This window comes from Protopterus annectens, chromosome 6.part0, assembly GCF_019279795.1.
Source record: "Protopterus annectens isolate FY-2018-M chromosome 6.part0, PAN1.0, whole genome shotgun sequence".
NCBI classification, from domain to species: domain Eukaryota; kingdom Metazoa; phylum Chordata; order Ceratodontiformes; family Protopteridae; genus Protopterus; species Protopterus annectens.
This window is the reverse complement of record NC_056737.1, coordinates 1,740,119,620-1,740,136,213: the sequence shown is the minus strand read 5'-3', so window position 1 is coordinate 1,740,136,213 and position 16,594 is coordinate 1,740,119,620. Positions and strand designations below refer to the sequence as shown.

Here is a 16,594-nt window from a genome sequence, read left to right as displayed (position 1 = left end):
TGCCTTTTTAATAGTAAAGTTAAGGAGGTGATTCTTCTGAATGTTCCTGTCAGAAACATTCTTCACTGGTGAGGTCGTACCACAGAGCTATCTCCTTTGGAATAAAAATCAACTCCGTAACCCTAGCAAACCTTGTAACAGTTAGGAACTATTCCAAAGCAAACTACATCATATTAAGCCATAGTTTGTCAAAATTCTCTACCCTTCCCAACCCTGAGCTCACAGTAACATACTCAGGATTGTTCACAGAGACCCTCTGCAACCATGTAAATGGCTGAATAGAGGCTGCTGTTCATACTAGAAGTAAGCCCAAAATAAACTTTAAAAACAAAACAAACCACACTGGTGGAATCCTAACCTTAGTAAGGTATATAACAAAAGGAAAAAAGTCATGGTTAAAATCAGGAAGAGCAACTCTCATAATGATAGGAACCCTCTAGTTAAACTGAACAGGAAACTAAGAGGACTAATCAAGTCCAACAAGGCCATATACAAGGTCATGATAGCCTCACAGGCTAAAGACACCACAAGGCCTTCTACATATATGTCCGAAACTTCAAAAGGCAGCACACATCAGCATGCCAAGCTAGTGGTCAGTGATGCTACTTTCACTGAGCAGACTGACATAGGGAATTTGCTGTTTGACAAATTCAGCCTTAACACACACACACACACACACATTTTAACAGGGACCAAGTCCTGACAGTGCTTGTTAAGGCCAAAAACACAGCCCCAGTGGGCCTTGACAACATCCCTGATGCCTCCTAAATAGCTTGAAACATGGTCTATCAGGAGCACTCCAGCCACTTTTCAACAATAGCCTTAAAATAAACTTTGTACTATGAGAATAAACGGCTGCAATGGTTATCCCACTTCACAGGGGATGGCCATCAGTTGACCCTGGAAACTAGGAACCTGTTAGTCTGACTAGTCTACTATGCAAAGCCATGGAACAAACTATTGCAGAAATGATAAAAAAAGACACAGGCAACCTTCAGATACCGGACTCAACCCAGTTTGGTTTTGTCAAGAGAAGGCAGTGCTTATTAAACCTGGTGGACTTAAGAAGGTCACCAAGGCACTGGGTAAGGGGAAATAGTGCGTACTGCCTACCTGGACCTGGCTAAGATGTTCAGTACAATACTCCATTCAGGTATAACTGACAAGCTCACCGAACTGGGCATAAACCCATACATAACTCATTCGATTGCCAGCTGGCTCACAGACAGGGCACGAGAAGTCAGGATTGGTGAAACCAACTCCACTAAGAGATGAGTCACTAGCAAGGAACCTCGGGGCTCTGTGCTGGGACCGCTTCTATTTGGCATCTGCTTCTCAGAGGTTAGCACTAATATCAGGGGCCTTTGGTTGACCAAGCTCACATATGACTATAAATTGGGAGCTATCATAGATTCCTGCCATGGTACAAACATCTTACAAGATAGTCTGACACAAATGACTGGTGCCAAAGTCACAGACTAAAACTCAGTGCCAAGAAATGCATTTGCCTTTGGAGAAAACTACCACCCAGGCTAATTACTCCATCAATAAGATATTTCTAAGAGTTGACCCAGAAGTCAGGGATCTGGAAACATATGTAGACAGTAATCTGGCCTTTCATGAACATGTGTCGAAGGTAGTAAGAAAATTATTCTATGCTGCCCAACTTGTAGGTAAAGGCATGGCATCCAGGTCCAAGGGAATCACAGTGCCACCTTATTTGGCTCTTGTCAGACCCATCATTGAGTATAACGCCCCTTTCAGCATGTATCTGACCAGACACATGAAAAGTTGAAACGCCCACAAAGGCTCCTTTCCTGGAGAATGCAGGGTATAATCACATTGTCCTAAATAGATCACCTTAAAACCGTGTCTCTATACTTTGTCTCATACAGGTTACTGAGAGGCAGTTGATGCTATGCCTGGCATACAAGGCATCCTTGGATCCAGCTCTGATGTACCTTTTGCACATCCGCAAAATGAACGGCATCAGAACCACTAGATTCAAGAATTTAAATTTTGCTTGTGACATAAATACGGCATGCTGGCAAGACAGATATGTATTTCAGAGGATCCCCATGCTCTAGAACAGGCTACCATCCATGTGAAGCATAGTCCATCCCTAGCCCTTGTTAATGTAACCTTGACCAATGGATGGGAAATTTACCCTGGGTCTACCAAGCTACCCCCCCCCCCCCCACACACACACACACATACATAACCTATGGAAACTTTTTAACATACCCCTTCCTAATAAATGCCCATGATATACACAGTTGGGCCGGATTGCACGGTTAGACTTATAAAGACCCTGGCGGTCATTAGTCTGGTATATATCTTGAACCTGTTTGGTATTCAAATGTTATGCAAATTAGATGCCCACATTTTCAGCTAGATGTGTCTATTTTCAAGGAAGTTTGTAACTATTTTCAATGCCTGTGGGTTGAGAGGTATGACTCTGTGGCCTTCGTGTTTTTTAGATTTTGAACTTGTTGCAGAGAGCAGCTGGTGTCATGCTGTGGTAGCATTGTCACGGTACTCTTGTGCGTGAGATACTCACTTTAGTGGAATCATTAAACCATGCATTTGGATGTCTTTACTTTGTTGCCTTCCCTTACTAGGCTGACCTGATGAGTTACTCTCATAGTAATCTCTTATAAAATGAAACATGCTCTACTTTCCTAAAGGTTCCGCCTTTTAGTAATAGTTTTATTTTGCTGTGCTGTTTTTATTAATTACAACGCTTGACGATTTTTCTCTTCCCATACTAGTGCTTCTCTTAGAGATAGAAGAAATATGTAGTATGTGAAAGAAATTGTCTAAAAATAGTGACATGTACAATATGTAAAAGCACAAGACAAATTCAGGCTTGTATTTGTTTATTAGGTCTTTGTCTTTGAATACGGAATGTGCTGTTATGTTGCAGATATTTTATAGAAGTGGATAGATTTTAAATGATGAAAGTAAATCTAATTAAGATTGTTTTTCATTTCCTAGAAATGCATTGTTCTTTGCTAGTTAAATATTAGTCATATGGCAGGTGCTGTGAGGGCATTCAGCTTCCATTATATCTCTTGACACCTTTGGTATCCCACAGGTTTTCCTACTGTGGGTCACTGCTGTGCACTGCCTGTTTCTGCTTTATTCTTTAGGGTAAAGCATTCTTTCTCTCTGTAGTGCGCAATCAACTTTTAAACAGAGTGTTTCCTTTCTTCTGGTGAACCCTTAATAAAATGTCATTTTTTTGGTAGGGGTAGAAAGCTGTACAACAGCATGTGATGCACATTACTGTCATTATCAGATTATTAACTGCAATATTGGCAAGTTTTATTTTTCTTACTTGTGTGGCCTCCAGTCTTAATATTTGTCATAATTTTTATTTCTCACATATATAGTCTATAATCTTTAAAGTCTGTGTGTGGCACTAACACTGCACTTGAAGATTTTGCTAGATTAGACAAATTGTACTGCTCCATTCATCTAATGTACATTGTTTTTTTCATAATTCTTGTTAGAAAAAACATTGTATTTACAGCCAATTTAACTCTATCTTAAACAAAATATAAATAATAAAAAAAACACAATGAACTAGCTATTATGTGGTAGAATGTTGAAGAGTCTGTGTAAATCTTAATTGTTCCCAAACCATTAAGTGACCTGGTATAATAAATTTGCTTGGATTTTTGGTGAGAGCTTAGGATTTTATGGCAATCATAGAATACAGCATCCCTGTCATTTGGAGTGATTTGAGTTTGATTTCTGTTGCTTTTTGTGGCTGTTTTGATTTAGGTAGAGTCTTAAGAAATGTACTAGTAACTGTACTGAGTTTGTTCTTTTCCTACAGTCTATGGGCCTGTGAAGTAGAGCTGGAGGGGGGCGGGGGGGGGGGTGAGAAAACACAGACGTCTGTCCCATTCTATATATTGACCTTATGCCTGCAGAAATCTGGTCCACGCTTGGCAGGGGAAAACTGGTTCTGCCCACTTTTACGGCTTGATATCATATTTTTTAATACAGCTTCTCTGTTAGTTGCCAAGTTTCTACTTCCAAGCATTAAGTGCTGGAGTCACAAGACCACAAGACACAGAGGAACAGAATGCCGATAACTCTCTTCCATAAGGAATCACTGCTGGAATAGTTTCTAGGCAAGCATTGGGCAGTTATTCCTTTGTTCTGGGGTATTGGTTAGGTATGGCAGTTATTCGACAAGAGACAACTGTTCAGAACTTAAAGACAGACATAATTGAATGAGGTATAAAATAAAACATGAAGAACTGTTTTGATAGGCTGGGGACGGGCTTCTCAATATTCTTTTAGTTTCAGCTGGATGAGGTGCCATCTGCTCAACTTCAACTTCCTGATCAATTTTTCCATAGGAAATCACTGCTAGGTGCCATAAAGTATGCACCAGTACTGATTGCTTTGTTTTGGAGACTCCTCTTTTTTTAATGTTTTGCTCGACAGAAGAGTTGGTAGTAGTAGTTGGGAGATTACACGGATTCCACCTGCTTATTTTTTATTTATTTTATAGCAAGCTGAATTTAGGAATCGGCAAGTTAAATCTCAGATACTTAGTAAAGCCTGGGCAGGAGCCCTGTGAGGAAAATCTTCAGGAAAACAGCTTAGTTTATAACAGCAGCACAGTTCTTTTTGAATATAGACCATTATGTATGTTAAACAAAGTAAAAAAAAAAAAATATATATATATATATATATATATATATATATATAGATATTTAGATGTGTCACAGAGAATAGAAAAATCATGTTAACTGCCATTTAGCTGTGATTAGTTAGCGATGGAGCATAGTAACTGGATGCAAAGCCTTAAGTTTAATAACACCATCATCCAAGTTATACTTATATATAGTTTAAAGTGAAGGACTGAACTATGCTGACATAAGAGTCGATCTTAAGACTCCACTCTAATAGTATGTTGTTAGCAGTAGTAGCACCCTTTCATGGTTATGTTGTATGGATGATGTGTTCCTTCCAGGATTTCCAAGCATGACACTACACAAAGTTTATCTGCTTGGAGGGCATGACTTAATTTGTGTGACATTTAGATTGATGCATAATGCTCTTTTATGACTTCAGTAATACCTATAAAAATACTTCCTACGTACCTGCACAGATTGTATGATATGTAAAATATTTGGAGGTAATAAACTATTTGATTTTAGCCAGCATATTGAAGTTTAAAGAAAACTTTTTTTTTTATGAAATCATTCCTGTTTGATTAAGTAGTCTTTGTTATGTAAAAAGGATGTGATTGGGACCATCCCTTTTTATGTCTTGTGAATTATTGTGTGCAACACATGTTCATAAGAATTGCATATGTAAGTTAGAAACAATTTATAAATCTGTTTTAAGATTTATTACAGGTTCTTACACTTATTCGTTCTTTTACAGAAATTTAATTTTTTTTTCTTTTTTTTTTTTTAGTAAGTATTGTTTAGGAATGATGGCATCAACATTTATGTTTCTACACCAAATTTTAAAAGCATCTCAGTTGTTTGAGATTTTATTATGAATATCTAATGTGTAAAAATGTGGTTCTAGGTCACTGATTATTTTTAAGAACGTATACATTAACAGCAATAAAGTAAAGTATAAATGTACTAGTATTTTGATAAATTACTAATTCAGGCAAATTGTCTTCTTTCATTGACTTGTGTTAATATTTTATGTTTATGTTTTTATGATTGTAGTTGATATAATGATTTTAAGTTGTAAACTGAATAAAACTGAGGTAAGTAAACATAGTTTCACAGAAAACGTTTGACTTATCCTCACAGTGTGAATAAGGTCAAAGGAGGGGAAACTGGTTGATGGTCACCTAGGTCTGTCTGGTTAGATAGTGAAAAAGAGGAAGCGATAGAAGCAGAGCTCTGAAGTCTGTATGGAGATAGTTACTGTGAAGTAGCTGACAGCAGGGTAGATGCATCATTTTTAAGGTAGAGGTTATGTATGTGTAATAAATGCACTCTCTGTTGTCCACACACACACACACACACACACACACACACACACACACACACACACACACACACACACACACACACACACACACACACTTGCTGAGAGCAAGGTAGATGTTTCAGTTTTAAGGTATGTATTTACAGTTATTTCTAGAAGTTATCTTTGTATAACAAATACACCAGCACTTGTCCACAGATACCCATACACACATACACACTTATAATAACTGCACATTGGTTTTAGTGTGTATATTTACAGTTAACATTAAGATCTAACTTACACATGTGTAAGTACACATACATACACATGTATTGGCAGGATAAATGCATTAATTATGGTGTGTAGATGTTTATGTAGATTTATAGATCTTATGTGCATATAATAATTAAATATGGAAATGTACACATACAAAACTAGATGGGTAAACCCACAGGTTGCAGTGTGATAATGTGTATATTTACACATTTTCTAGATTTTATATATGGGTGTGTAAAACTCAAGCACACATGCACAAAACAGCATATCACTGAGTAACTGCACAGTTTTGTGATGTAATGAGTACCCCCAAGCTGAAAGCTAATGATAAAAACACCAAAAAGATCCATTATGTAATGCTTTAATGTAAATTATTTTTATTCCTAGGTACACAACCTCTTGAGTTTGTGCCTTTCAGCATATCCATGTTCTGACATTAGTCCGGCAGGGACATAGCCTCATTTCTTTATGTATAAATATACAATGCTTTCCCACAGGACGACAGTGCAGTGGTTCGATGTGAATAAGAGCAGCAAAGCACTGTGTCCAGTACATAGTCAGCCTAATGCTATATCTGGTTAGCAGTGGTTTAGATTACATTTCGTCCTGGCTGCGTTAACATTCCTGAACTATGGAGCTTTTGTGTCTGTGGTTCTTGAATCAGCTTAACAATGTAATTCAGCTCTGTTTGCTGGTGGTGAGGGCAAACTTGAACTGTACACTCTGATGTAACCAGGAATATAAATTAGAAGTTCTTAACTCCAAACCCCCTCGCACACACGAATACAGACAGTCATATGATACTGTGTGGGTTCGAGTGAGAAGTTTTCTTTCTTTTAGATGGAAACATTAGCTTTGCACTAATTCTGAATGTGAAACTGATATTGGAGGGCTTCAACACAAATTTAAGTAATGAAAAATACCCTGTGAGCCATGTGGATAAGCTTAACTATGAGGACTGATATAGGCAAATTTCTTGAATCGGTCTGAATGTTTTTGACCATCTGTCCTAATCTGCATACCTTCTTTTAAACTCTGTCCTCCTGATTTGGTGTCTTTATACTAGCACAAACCTCTGGGTAGTGTCTCTCATCTGTGACATCTAGAGAACTGAAATAGATGTAACCTGTTTAGAAAGCAGATGACTCATCAGTCAGCAATCTAATTTGTTTTGTAACAGAAGGCAGCAGGTGGAAAGACAGTGTACAGTTTTCATGGGAAACAGCAACTGCAGTGGGTACATATAAAAGAGAATCTTCTTTCTCCTCTTCAGATCATGAATAGCGTATTCATGTGTACTGGCAGTGTGATAAACTAGTTAATAAGCTCTGAATTAGTTGTTTTTGTATCCCAGAGATCTGGATTTAATTCCCAAAACTGGGAAGAAGTCATATAACTACAGCAAAGCTTCTGGTAATTCCAGAAAACTGAGTTTGTAAATTATGAGATTAGCTTTTAATAGCCTAACAAAGGCTAATTAGATACAGTACTGATTTGCATTTGCAAGTTTGGGGATACAAGTGTATAAGCAGTCATTGAGTTGGGTTTTGTCAAGTCCCAGATCGTCAGTCCTGAGCCAGCAAAACTAGACTCCAGAAACTTCTGGGATAGGTTTTAACATAGTTCCTGTAGGGGAGTAGATCCATATTAACTTACTCATTACAGGTTCATTTTTCACATTTTTCAATGCACTTTCCAATGAACTGGAAGTCTAGTGCACTGTTACACTGCTCATACAGTCCTGCACCACACCACCTGTCTTATTTACTGAAGACAGACACGGTGCTTCTCTAATTTCTAGATAAACTGGGTTTCAATAGATTGGGTTTAAGAATCCAAGATTCAATGAAACCTGTCTCGACAATACCCCCAACACTTTGGAGGATGTGTATATTGTCTGACAGTGCAAAGTACAAATATTCTTTTTTAAACTAGAAAATTAGCAGCTTTCTGCTTTACTTACTGTTGTCAAGTGAGGATGGCATGCAGTTTGCAGAGTATTTATTTACTGTTAATCCACTCACATTTTCCATGTTTATTCCTGATGAGTTCCTTGCCCTTCCATTGCAGAGTGATGACTACATAACTTGCTTCCTTTCTGGTACTCTTCACTGATTATTCGTAAGTGAGACATGTAAGCCATGCAGTGCCTGTTGTGCTTGAGAGCAGAATACTTTGCTTTTTTTGTCAGTCAGTCCTCACAGAGGACAACATGTTCAAATCATTAAGTAGGAGTGAGAAGAAATGTGCTTGCCACATAGTTCTATTTTTTTGTGTTTATCTGTTTATGTATTTATACATTTTATGTGTTAACTGAGTAGTCCTTGTTTTGCAGCACACATCCTCAAATCATACAGCTGGAACTCAGTTCTTTAAAGGCCAAATTACAAACACATGCAAACACATCACACAAATACAATGAAACACATCTGCTTAGGTAATGTCTGTATCATAGAACTGAAAGGATAATATTAGCTCATGGATTCTTTGATTTGAACAGTGCCTAAGCAGAGGGCAATCTGTGTGTATGTGCTTGTGCAGTGTGAGCGTGTGTGTTTGTGTGTGTGTGTTTATGTATAATCTACTCTTTATCACCAAGCTGGGTTTACCTAGCTGAAAGGATAAGGCTCTTCAGTGAAAACTCAGCATCTGTCTGTCTATAGGCTCTTGTTGGTCCAGCAGCAGTGACACCAGTACAGTTTGATCTTTGTGGTCACTAGAGGTATTTGGTTGAGTCCTAAATTAGGTGATTCATTAAAGACTATGATTTTGTACTTCACTGAAGAGTCTGGCTTTCCAAAAAAAAAAAAAAAAAGTATGTGTTTGAACTCTGGGATTGCCATACCTTGATAGGGGGATTTTTTATGGTGTTTAGTTAACATGCTTCAAATTTAGCTTTTGTTTATGTGTGCTAAGCCTCTGTGTTTCAAAACAGGAGCACATTGTGTTGTCTGTTAGCTCTCTATAGTCACATCAGAAGTCCTGTTAAACCAATGCATGTGATACTGACAGGTTGCTCTGCTCCTTGTTTTCACTTCCCTGTCCTAGCCTGCCATTGGCTGTGAGGGTCCCAGCCCAGGGGGGGTAGTAGTTGGAGCAACAGCAAGCATCTGATGGCTGGCTGGATCAGTATGCAAAGAGGAGTGGAAAAAAAGTGCTGTTCAGAAACCACATACTGCTAATAGAATCCTAGTCCTACCTATAAGACAAAAAGTAATCCTTTCATCCTTTTGGCTTTAAAGGAAAAAAAAATGAAACCGTAGAAAAGGAGATTAAACTTTCCAAAACTGAACCGAACAAGATGGACATATCAGAGGTTCTATGGTGCAGCAGTTGGAATTGCTGCCTCACAGTACTTGATTTACTTAGTTCAGTTCTTGAATGTAATGTTTTCTTTGTGAAGTCTACATATTTTCCTTGTGTCCACATGGGTTTTCATCAGGTGCTTCTGTTTCCTCCTGCATTTCCAAGACATGTATGTCATTTTTCACTGGTGTTCCTTCCAAATTGCAGTAGTTGTATGTGTCATTGTGTATGTGTAAGGGGGGTGGTGGTATCTTCTGCAATGAGGTAGGGCTTCGTCAGGGATTAGTTTCACCAAGTTATACTCACTGATTGCTGGGAAAGGATCTTGCTCCCCCACAACCCTGAATTGGATAATAAAAAAATAAACGAACAAGTGAAGTCACACATATATTTGTAGATGAAACCGTCCTGTCTTGTGATTCCTAACTTAAAGGAAACACTTTTGTTAAAATTGACTGCATTTGATAGCTGTTTATGTATACTGTCCGGATATAGTAGTTAAATTACAGTTTGGAGTGGCACGGGTTAATCTCATTGCTGCTGTATTACAGAGAGTAACATGGTCAGCATGTTGTAGAAAATGTTCTCTGGAGCCGTAATTTTCAGTATGGACTGAATTATGTAGATGACATTTTGAGTAGTAACATTGAGTGCAGCTGGAAATTTAATAAAACTGTTGCTCCTTGTAATCTTAGTGTCCTGTGCAACACTAAATTATGTTTTCAGTCATTAGTCTGTAACAGTGACTGTATGCAGTTCAGATCACTATATGGTTTCCTTTTTTATTTTTCCTCAAGTTGCCCATGTTACCAATAAGTTAAAATGTGTATGATATTGTACAGTAACTGGAGTCTGCAGTGCCTTCTGTGTTATTTATTGCATCTGTTAATGCTCTGTATTATTTTATTACTAGCTGGTGATTCCCAATGCCGCCCTCGCCTTTGGAAGACCGTATAGTGGTGCTTCAAAGACCCAAAACTTTAGCATTGCGGCTCAACCAAAATCTTACTGGAGATAAGAACATATTGCCAGGAGTAAAATCACCTTATAACACAAGACAGAAAACCAACAGCTTGAAAGAACAGTCTAATCTGGGGACTACAGAACCCAAGACTGTCAGGCAACAGAAACACACTGATGTTCAAATTTCACTGGAATCCAGACAGGGAAAGTCTAGTCAGCAGAAATGTTCAGTATATTCAGACTTAATTCAAAATGACAAGCAAAGTGCAAAGCACACCTCTCAAGTTGGTCCAAAGTTCAAGGCTGTACCAGTGGTGGCTAGGGTCACTAAGGACAATTCTTTCAAGGAAAACTCAAGGCCTTCCCAGACTGTAGTTGTTACCACCTCTCAGTTTTCTAGCCCAGAGCTTTCCTGCAGCAGTGACAGTATGCATCCCCTGAAGTGTGGTTGCCGGGGGTGCTGGAAGTTCATGCGTTGCGAAGAAGCAAGCTCCAGTGGTTGCCTCACATGCAAGTCAAGCCTCAAGTCTGCCAGTTGCTTCTCCTGCAAGTCTGCCATCAAAAAACTGAGTTGTGTCACTTGTAGCCCCACTATGAAAAAAGTTGGCTGCCTTCCATGTGGTCCAACTTTAAAATCTCTTAGTTGCTTAACATGCAATCCTTCTGTAAAATCTCTCAGCTCTTCATGCAGCTTTTGTAGCAGTGACCCTATTGTCACCTATGATCCCCATGGCTCAAAGTCCAGCTGTAATGACGATGATGACGATGACTACAGTGTCCGCACAATCTGGCCAGAAGAACTTGCTAAAAAGATAACCAAGTCAAAAGTTCATCAACAGACACCCATGATATTAGACTGTAGAAATTTAATGGAATATACAAAGAGCCAAATTCAAGGTGCTATGCATTTCACCTGCTCTGACTCAACAGGCAGACGAAGACTTCATCAAGGGAAATTAGCTGTGTTGGACTTTATTTCCTCCAAAGAAGGTAGAGACTCCTTAAAAAGGCTTTGGCCCAAGGATCAGACTGGACCTCTTAATTCTAACCCTAGCAAAGAACCTTCAAAAACATTGCCAACACAAAACCTGAACCTCGTCTTGGATTCCCTTAATAAAAATTCAGAAGACCTCTTTACAGAAAAAGGTTAGTTTTTTTAGGTTATTACTGCTTCTGTCAGCCTTTTGACCTTATAGTCTTTACGTTTGTTTTATGGAATGATTTTTTTTTTCAGTTTAAACTGATATTGAAATAGATGAAGTTTTTTTTCACAGATACAGATGACTACCGCATAAAACTCATGTGAAACTAAAACTAAAACAGTGGCAGTAATGTTTACATGCCAGTGTAGTAAACAACAACTTTTTAAATTCAGTGAAACCTGTAAAAAAAAAATCAGTGAAACTTGTTACAGCAGGGCATAATCATTTCTGAAGCTGAAGTTGTGTACCAACAATTTAACAATATTAATTATGCATTTCAATCTCAACAGTAACACTTACAGGACTGTAACCAGTGCTTGTGACTGGGTAGCTGAGAAAATTCTAGATGGAACCTTGCAGAGTAAACAAAGTTGCAAGAGGTCTAAGAACCAAATGTACACTGTGGATTGTGTAACTTCACAATGTGTGCCATATGGGTTAACCGTTTAATAATCAGGATACTCAATAGGTCAACAAATGTAGTGAGCAATCAATGTTACAGCTGGGGAATTAAAAGTAATGGTACGTAGTCAAAATGTAGACTCCCCTGCTTAGTGTGTGTCTGTGTACAAGGGGTATAATCATTAGGAGAATCAAAATTCCTTGCTTTGCTTTGTCTGCAAACTTAATGTCATATGTATATGAGGCACATGTAACTTGAGATGCTATGTATTTTGTTAGAAAATACGGGTCCAACCTACCTAGCACAAAAGAGGAAGTGCTGTGGGACTATTTTGAATGCAAATTATTCTTCCTTTTATGGAAACTGGAGCAGAATCACTGGAAAATCACTGCTTGTGGGCTCTTCTAAAGAAGTACATCATTCTACATGTATTTCCCAGCATTTTCTCCTTTTCTTTTGGGCTTATCTTTTCTTTTGATCTTTATTGCTGTGATCATTTGCATGTAACAAGTGTGCACTGTTTGTCTGGGCTTGTAACTAGATGAATTCACATTTAGGTTATAGCTTCCAGCTGTCATAGACTATGAACTTCGGTACCACGGTATTCCTGGAGGTGTGCTTGAGAATGAAGTAAAAGTTCACAGATGAGATGCATGATATACTCTTACACGAAAATTTTGTGCTGCAAACATGCAAGCTCCTGTGATTACCTCACCTGCAAGTTTGTGAATTCTGTGGCACTGTTTAGCCTGAAAAGTGTTTTTCTAATGTTTTCCAGAGTTAGAATTAATTTGGAAAGGAACTTTATCACTTGGGTGTAAAGAGAAGCAAACTTAGCTGTGGGAATGTTTCTAAAGAGACTTTACAGATTCCAGCAGTTTGCTTGTAACCGCTGACACAAAAATCCTAGGAACTGATGGTGAATAAGGGCAATAGGATAAAGTTATTTTTCCGTTAACCTGTCAACACAATGCAAACTTGATCTCTTCTCTTTGTTTATTATCACTTTTCTCCACAATGGGACATTATGCCTTTTATTTTTCCTGTTTGTCATCACCAACAAATGTTTCTTGCATCTTTGTTTTTCCTTTGTGTGCCCTCCACCTGACGTCCAGGTATGTATCAATCCTTGCATTAGTGCCCTTGGCACAGTGCTGTCCATGTTTTTATGCCAGAAATTAACACTGTAATTCATCAGGGCTTTTCATCTTTTGACCGTCTTGTCATTGTGATTGGCCAGCTTAGATACTTAAGTATCATTACCTCCAAATTTTTTGTTTTATTTTGCAAATGTGCCCTTCATTGTGCTTAGTGCCTCTAGCTTTACTTTTCCCTTTAATTAAGAGTGTCTTCTGCATAATAGTGGTTTTCACTTGTCACATTGTTTCTAACCTATCTACAATCCACTAACTGGACTTCATCAGATCATCTTTTAGATGGATGAAAATGCTTATCATACAGTGAGTAAATCTGAGTTAGTTTGGTGACTGGTCAGAATTTTTATATTAATTATTTTAAAATTTAAATAGTGACTTTTGGAGTAATGGGCTGCTTTTAAATGTTTGAGCTTGCTGGATTTTAGTTAATTGGCCTGCTTTTGTAACAAACAAAGGGAAGACAGCCAAGTTACTCTCACACTGAGGTCAGGAATTCTCCTTGCATCTCTGATTGTGTTTATGTATTTATTCATCTTGTGGCTTGAATTTTGGATGTTCACAGGTTTCCTTTACCAGAAACACTGATTATCGTTTTCTTTTTCATTTTGACTACTGGGACATTTTGCCTCTGAGAAAGAAAGTGTCTGTTTTTTTTCTTGACTTTCTTCAGATGTTCAAATGACTGGCCAACTGTATTTTTTAGCATTCTTAAGGAACTTCCTTGAATTGTTCATGACCATTAAGTTACAGGTGCACCTGTAGTTCCTGCTTTTTGCTGGGACATACCTGTAACAGTCACCTGTATAACTGTAGTGTGGAGGACCTTACATTTTACCTTGGGAGTGCTTTTTATAAGTACAGCTAACATAGGCATGGCTATGCCACATTTCCACTATGACCATTCACAGGAAAACAAACTTATTGATAACAACTGCCGTCAAAGACATAACTTTCATTCATTCTACCCACTCACATCAGTATAAGCCTTTTTTGGGAGGAAGAGGGAAGCCTCCACCCCCTGCAGTTATATGTCTTAACTCCATGGTTGCACAGTTGTATGTAAGGGAGAAAATCCCCGAAACAGCACACTGAGGTCTTACACAAACAGTAAATGTAACCAGTTATAATCTGGCAGTTAAAATCAGATTATCTGGTTGTCAAAAAAATGTAGAGCAGCTGTCTGCCACTAGTCTTCTTTCTTATGTTTCTAATTTTCCAGACCATAAGTACCAAAAGTGTCACCTGTTGCAGGAGATCTTTAGAAAAGAAGTTGGAATCATTATGGCTTTAACGTAGAACACTGGACTTCATCAGTGTATTGGCTAAGCTCTCAAAATGTTACAGCAGTAATTTAGTTTCATAGATGCTGCCTTCATAGCATTTATAACATTCTGACAGATTCTGGTGTGATTTTTGGTTAATTCTCTTTGTAATGGAGGCTGTCATCTTCTTAACCCCCTACTTTCCACCATTTAAAAAATTGGGAGACAATTGGAACATATTATCTAGTATGCATTGTTTTCCCTGCTATGAAGATAAAAATATACTAATTACCCTTTTTACCTGTAGCCAGACTAAATCTAGCTACAACAACTGACCTGGATTATGGAGAACACTAGATCTTACATAATGATGTCACTTGTTATTCTGGACCCACAGTTCTGCAAGGTGCATTGTTCTGCATATTTGATACGTTTGTGCAAAATTTTGACTAGAGCAGTTGATATTTTAAGTCTGCAGTGTCATCTCTATGCAATCCTTACTTGATGTAGTTCTTCACATCTTATAACTTTATTTGCAGGACCCACAGCTGGAACACTTTTTGTTTCCCTTCTTAGGAATCACTCAGTTGTGGTTTCTTAGATCTGTCATCTTCTCAGGTTGTCCTCAGGAAGGAGCAGGGTAATCTTTATTTTTGTTGAGGAAGCAGTATCGACAGGTAGTGGTTTTGTGCAGAAGCCTGGAGCACCGGTAATAAAAATCTGAAACCAAACTTCTGATTTTTATGGCTAATGAGAATATTTTCATAGTCTGGCTTTTACAAGATAGTCTTTCATGTGTCAGTCATGGCTGCTGATGATTGCAGTATAACTGATGGAATGCAATATAGACATGCTCGTTTAGCTCTGCTGATGAAAGCATGGACTACATCTCTGACTTGTAGTTCTATATCTTGTGGTTGATTTACAAATTTTCATTAGAACTTAAGTCAGACTTTTCTTATCTTTACAACTGAGAAGAATATTGCTTTGTCCTTGTTCGGATAACTGGAATAGAGATCAGTAGCTGACAAGGATGTGGCATAACATACACACTTTCCTGTCCACTGTGTGACTTCACAAGTTTGGTCTGAAGTCATTATGTGAAGTGCATGACATAATGTCTTTGAAGGCTCTGTGTGTGGTTTGTCTTTAATCCAGACTATATAATTTTTATTCCATTAGAAGGACAAAGCTGTGGGCCGGGGTTTGAAAATTCCTCTGTCCTTGTACATATAGGGTTTCCTGTTTAACATGGTAATTTGCAGCTGACTGAGTTTGGGTTTAGACCATAACTCATGGTTATGTATGTACTAACTTCAACTGTAGCTCATGTTTAAGCTCAAACAAATTCCTTTCTGAAGTAAATGACAAGGCGTAGCCAACTCGTCTGTGGAGATTAATTACGTATAAATGTGCCCATTTTAACTTCAAATACTAAGATTATGTCTGACTTTAGAATTTGCTCAGTGTACTTTAAGATGGGATCTTTTCATGTTGCTGATTCCATTTAATTTATTTTAAATATCAGACTGGTTCCTTTATGATGTCTTGAATCTCAGGGTCTATATTAGTTCACCAAAAGTATATTTCAGCGGAAACCTAATCATCGACCCTATTCAGCAAAAAACACTTCCGCAGTTCACTGAATTTACCAAGGGCACCAAAATACTTGCCCCACAGCACAACGGACAAATATGTCACTAAATTGAATCCACCCAAGTGGGGAGGTTTTGCCCCCACACCTCCTATCACTATATATACCAACTCCGAGATCGCACTACAGTGGCGAAAAGGACAAAGTTGAGTAGTTGGCCAACTACTTCTTTGCCCTTGGCTAAATTCAGCGAATTGCTGAAGCAATTTTTGCTAATTAGGGGTCAATGATTAGGTGTTCGCTGAAATACACTTTTTGCGAACTAATATAGAACCGAATCTCAGTCCCTCAAAATATACCTCCTTAAACTGTACTTCACAAAAGTATTCCCTTCAATACAGAAATGTTCTGGATAGTAGTACCAAGGAGGAACAGTAGCTTCTTGCTATTACATAACACTTTCATGCATT

At 38.1% G+C, this 16,594-nt stretch overlaps 1 protein-coding gene across 1 annotated transcript in view; it reads left to right on the top strand.

The window, feature by feature from the left end:
* LOC122804919 (dual specificity protein phosphatase 10-like) overlaps window positions 1–16,594 on the top strand; it is a 74,643-nt gene that overhangs the window by 6,471 nt on the left and 51,578 nt on the right. The window contains exon 2 of the mRNA XM_044075130.1: window positions 10,457–11,652. Coding sequence (XP_043931065.1) covers window positions 10,470–11,652 — 1,183 coding nt within the window. The 5' untranslated portion in view covers window positions 10,457–10,469. The remainder of the gene's footprint in view (window positions 1–10,456; window positions 11,653–16,594) is intronic.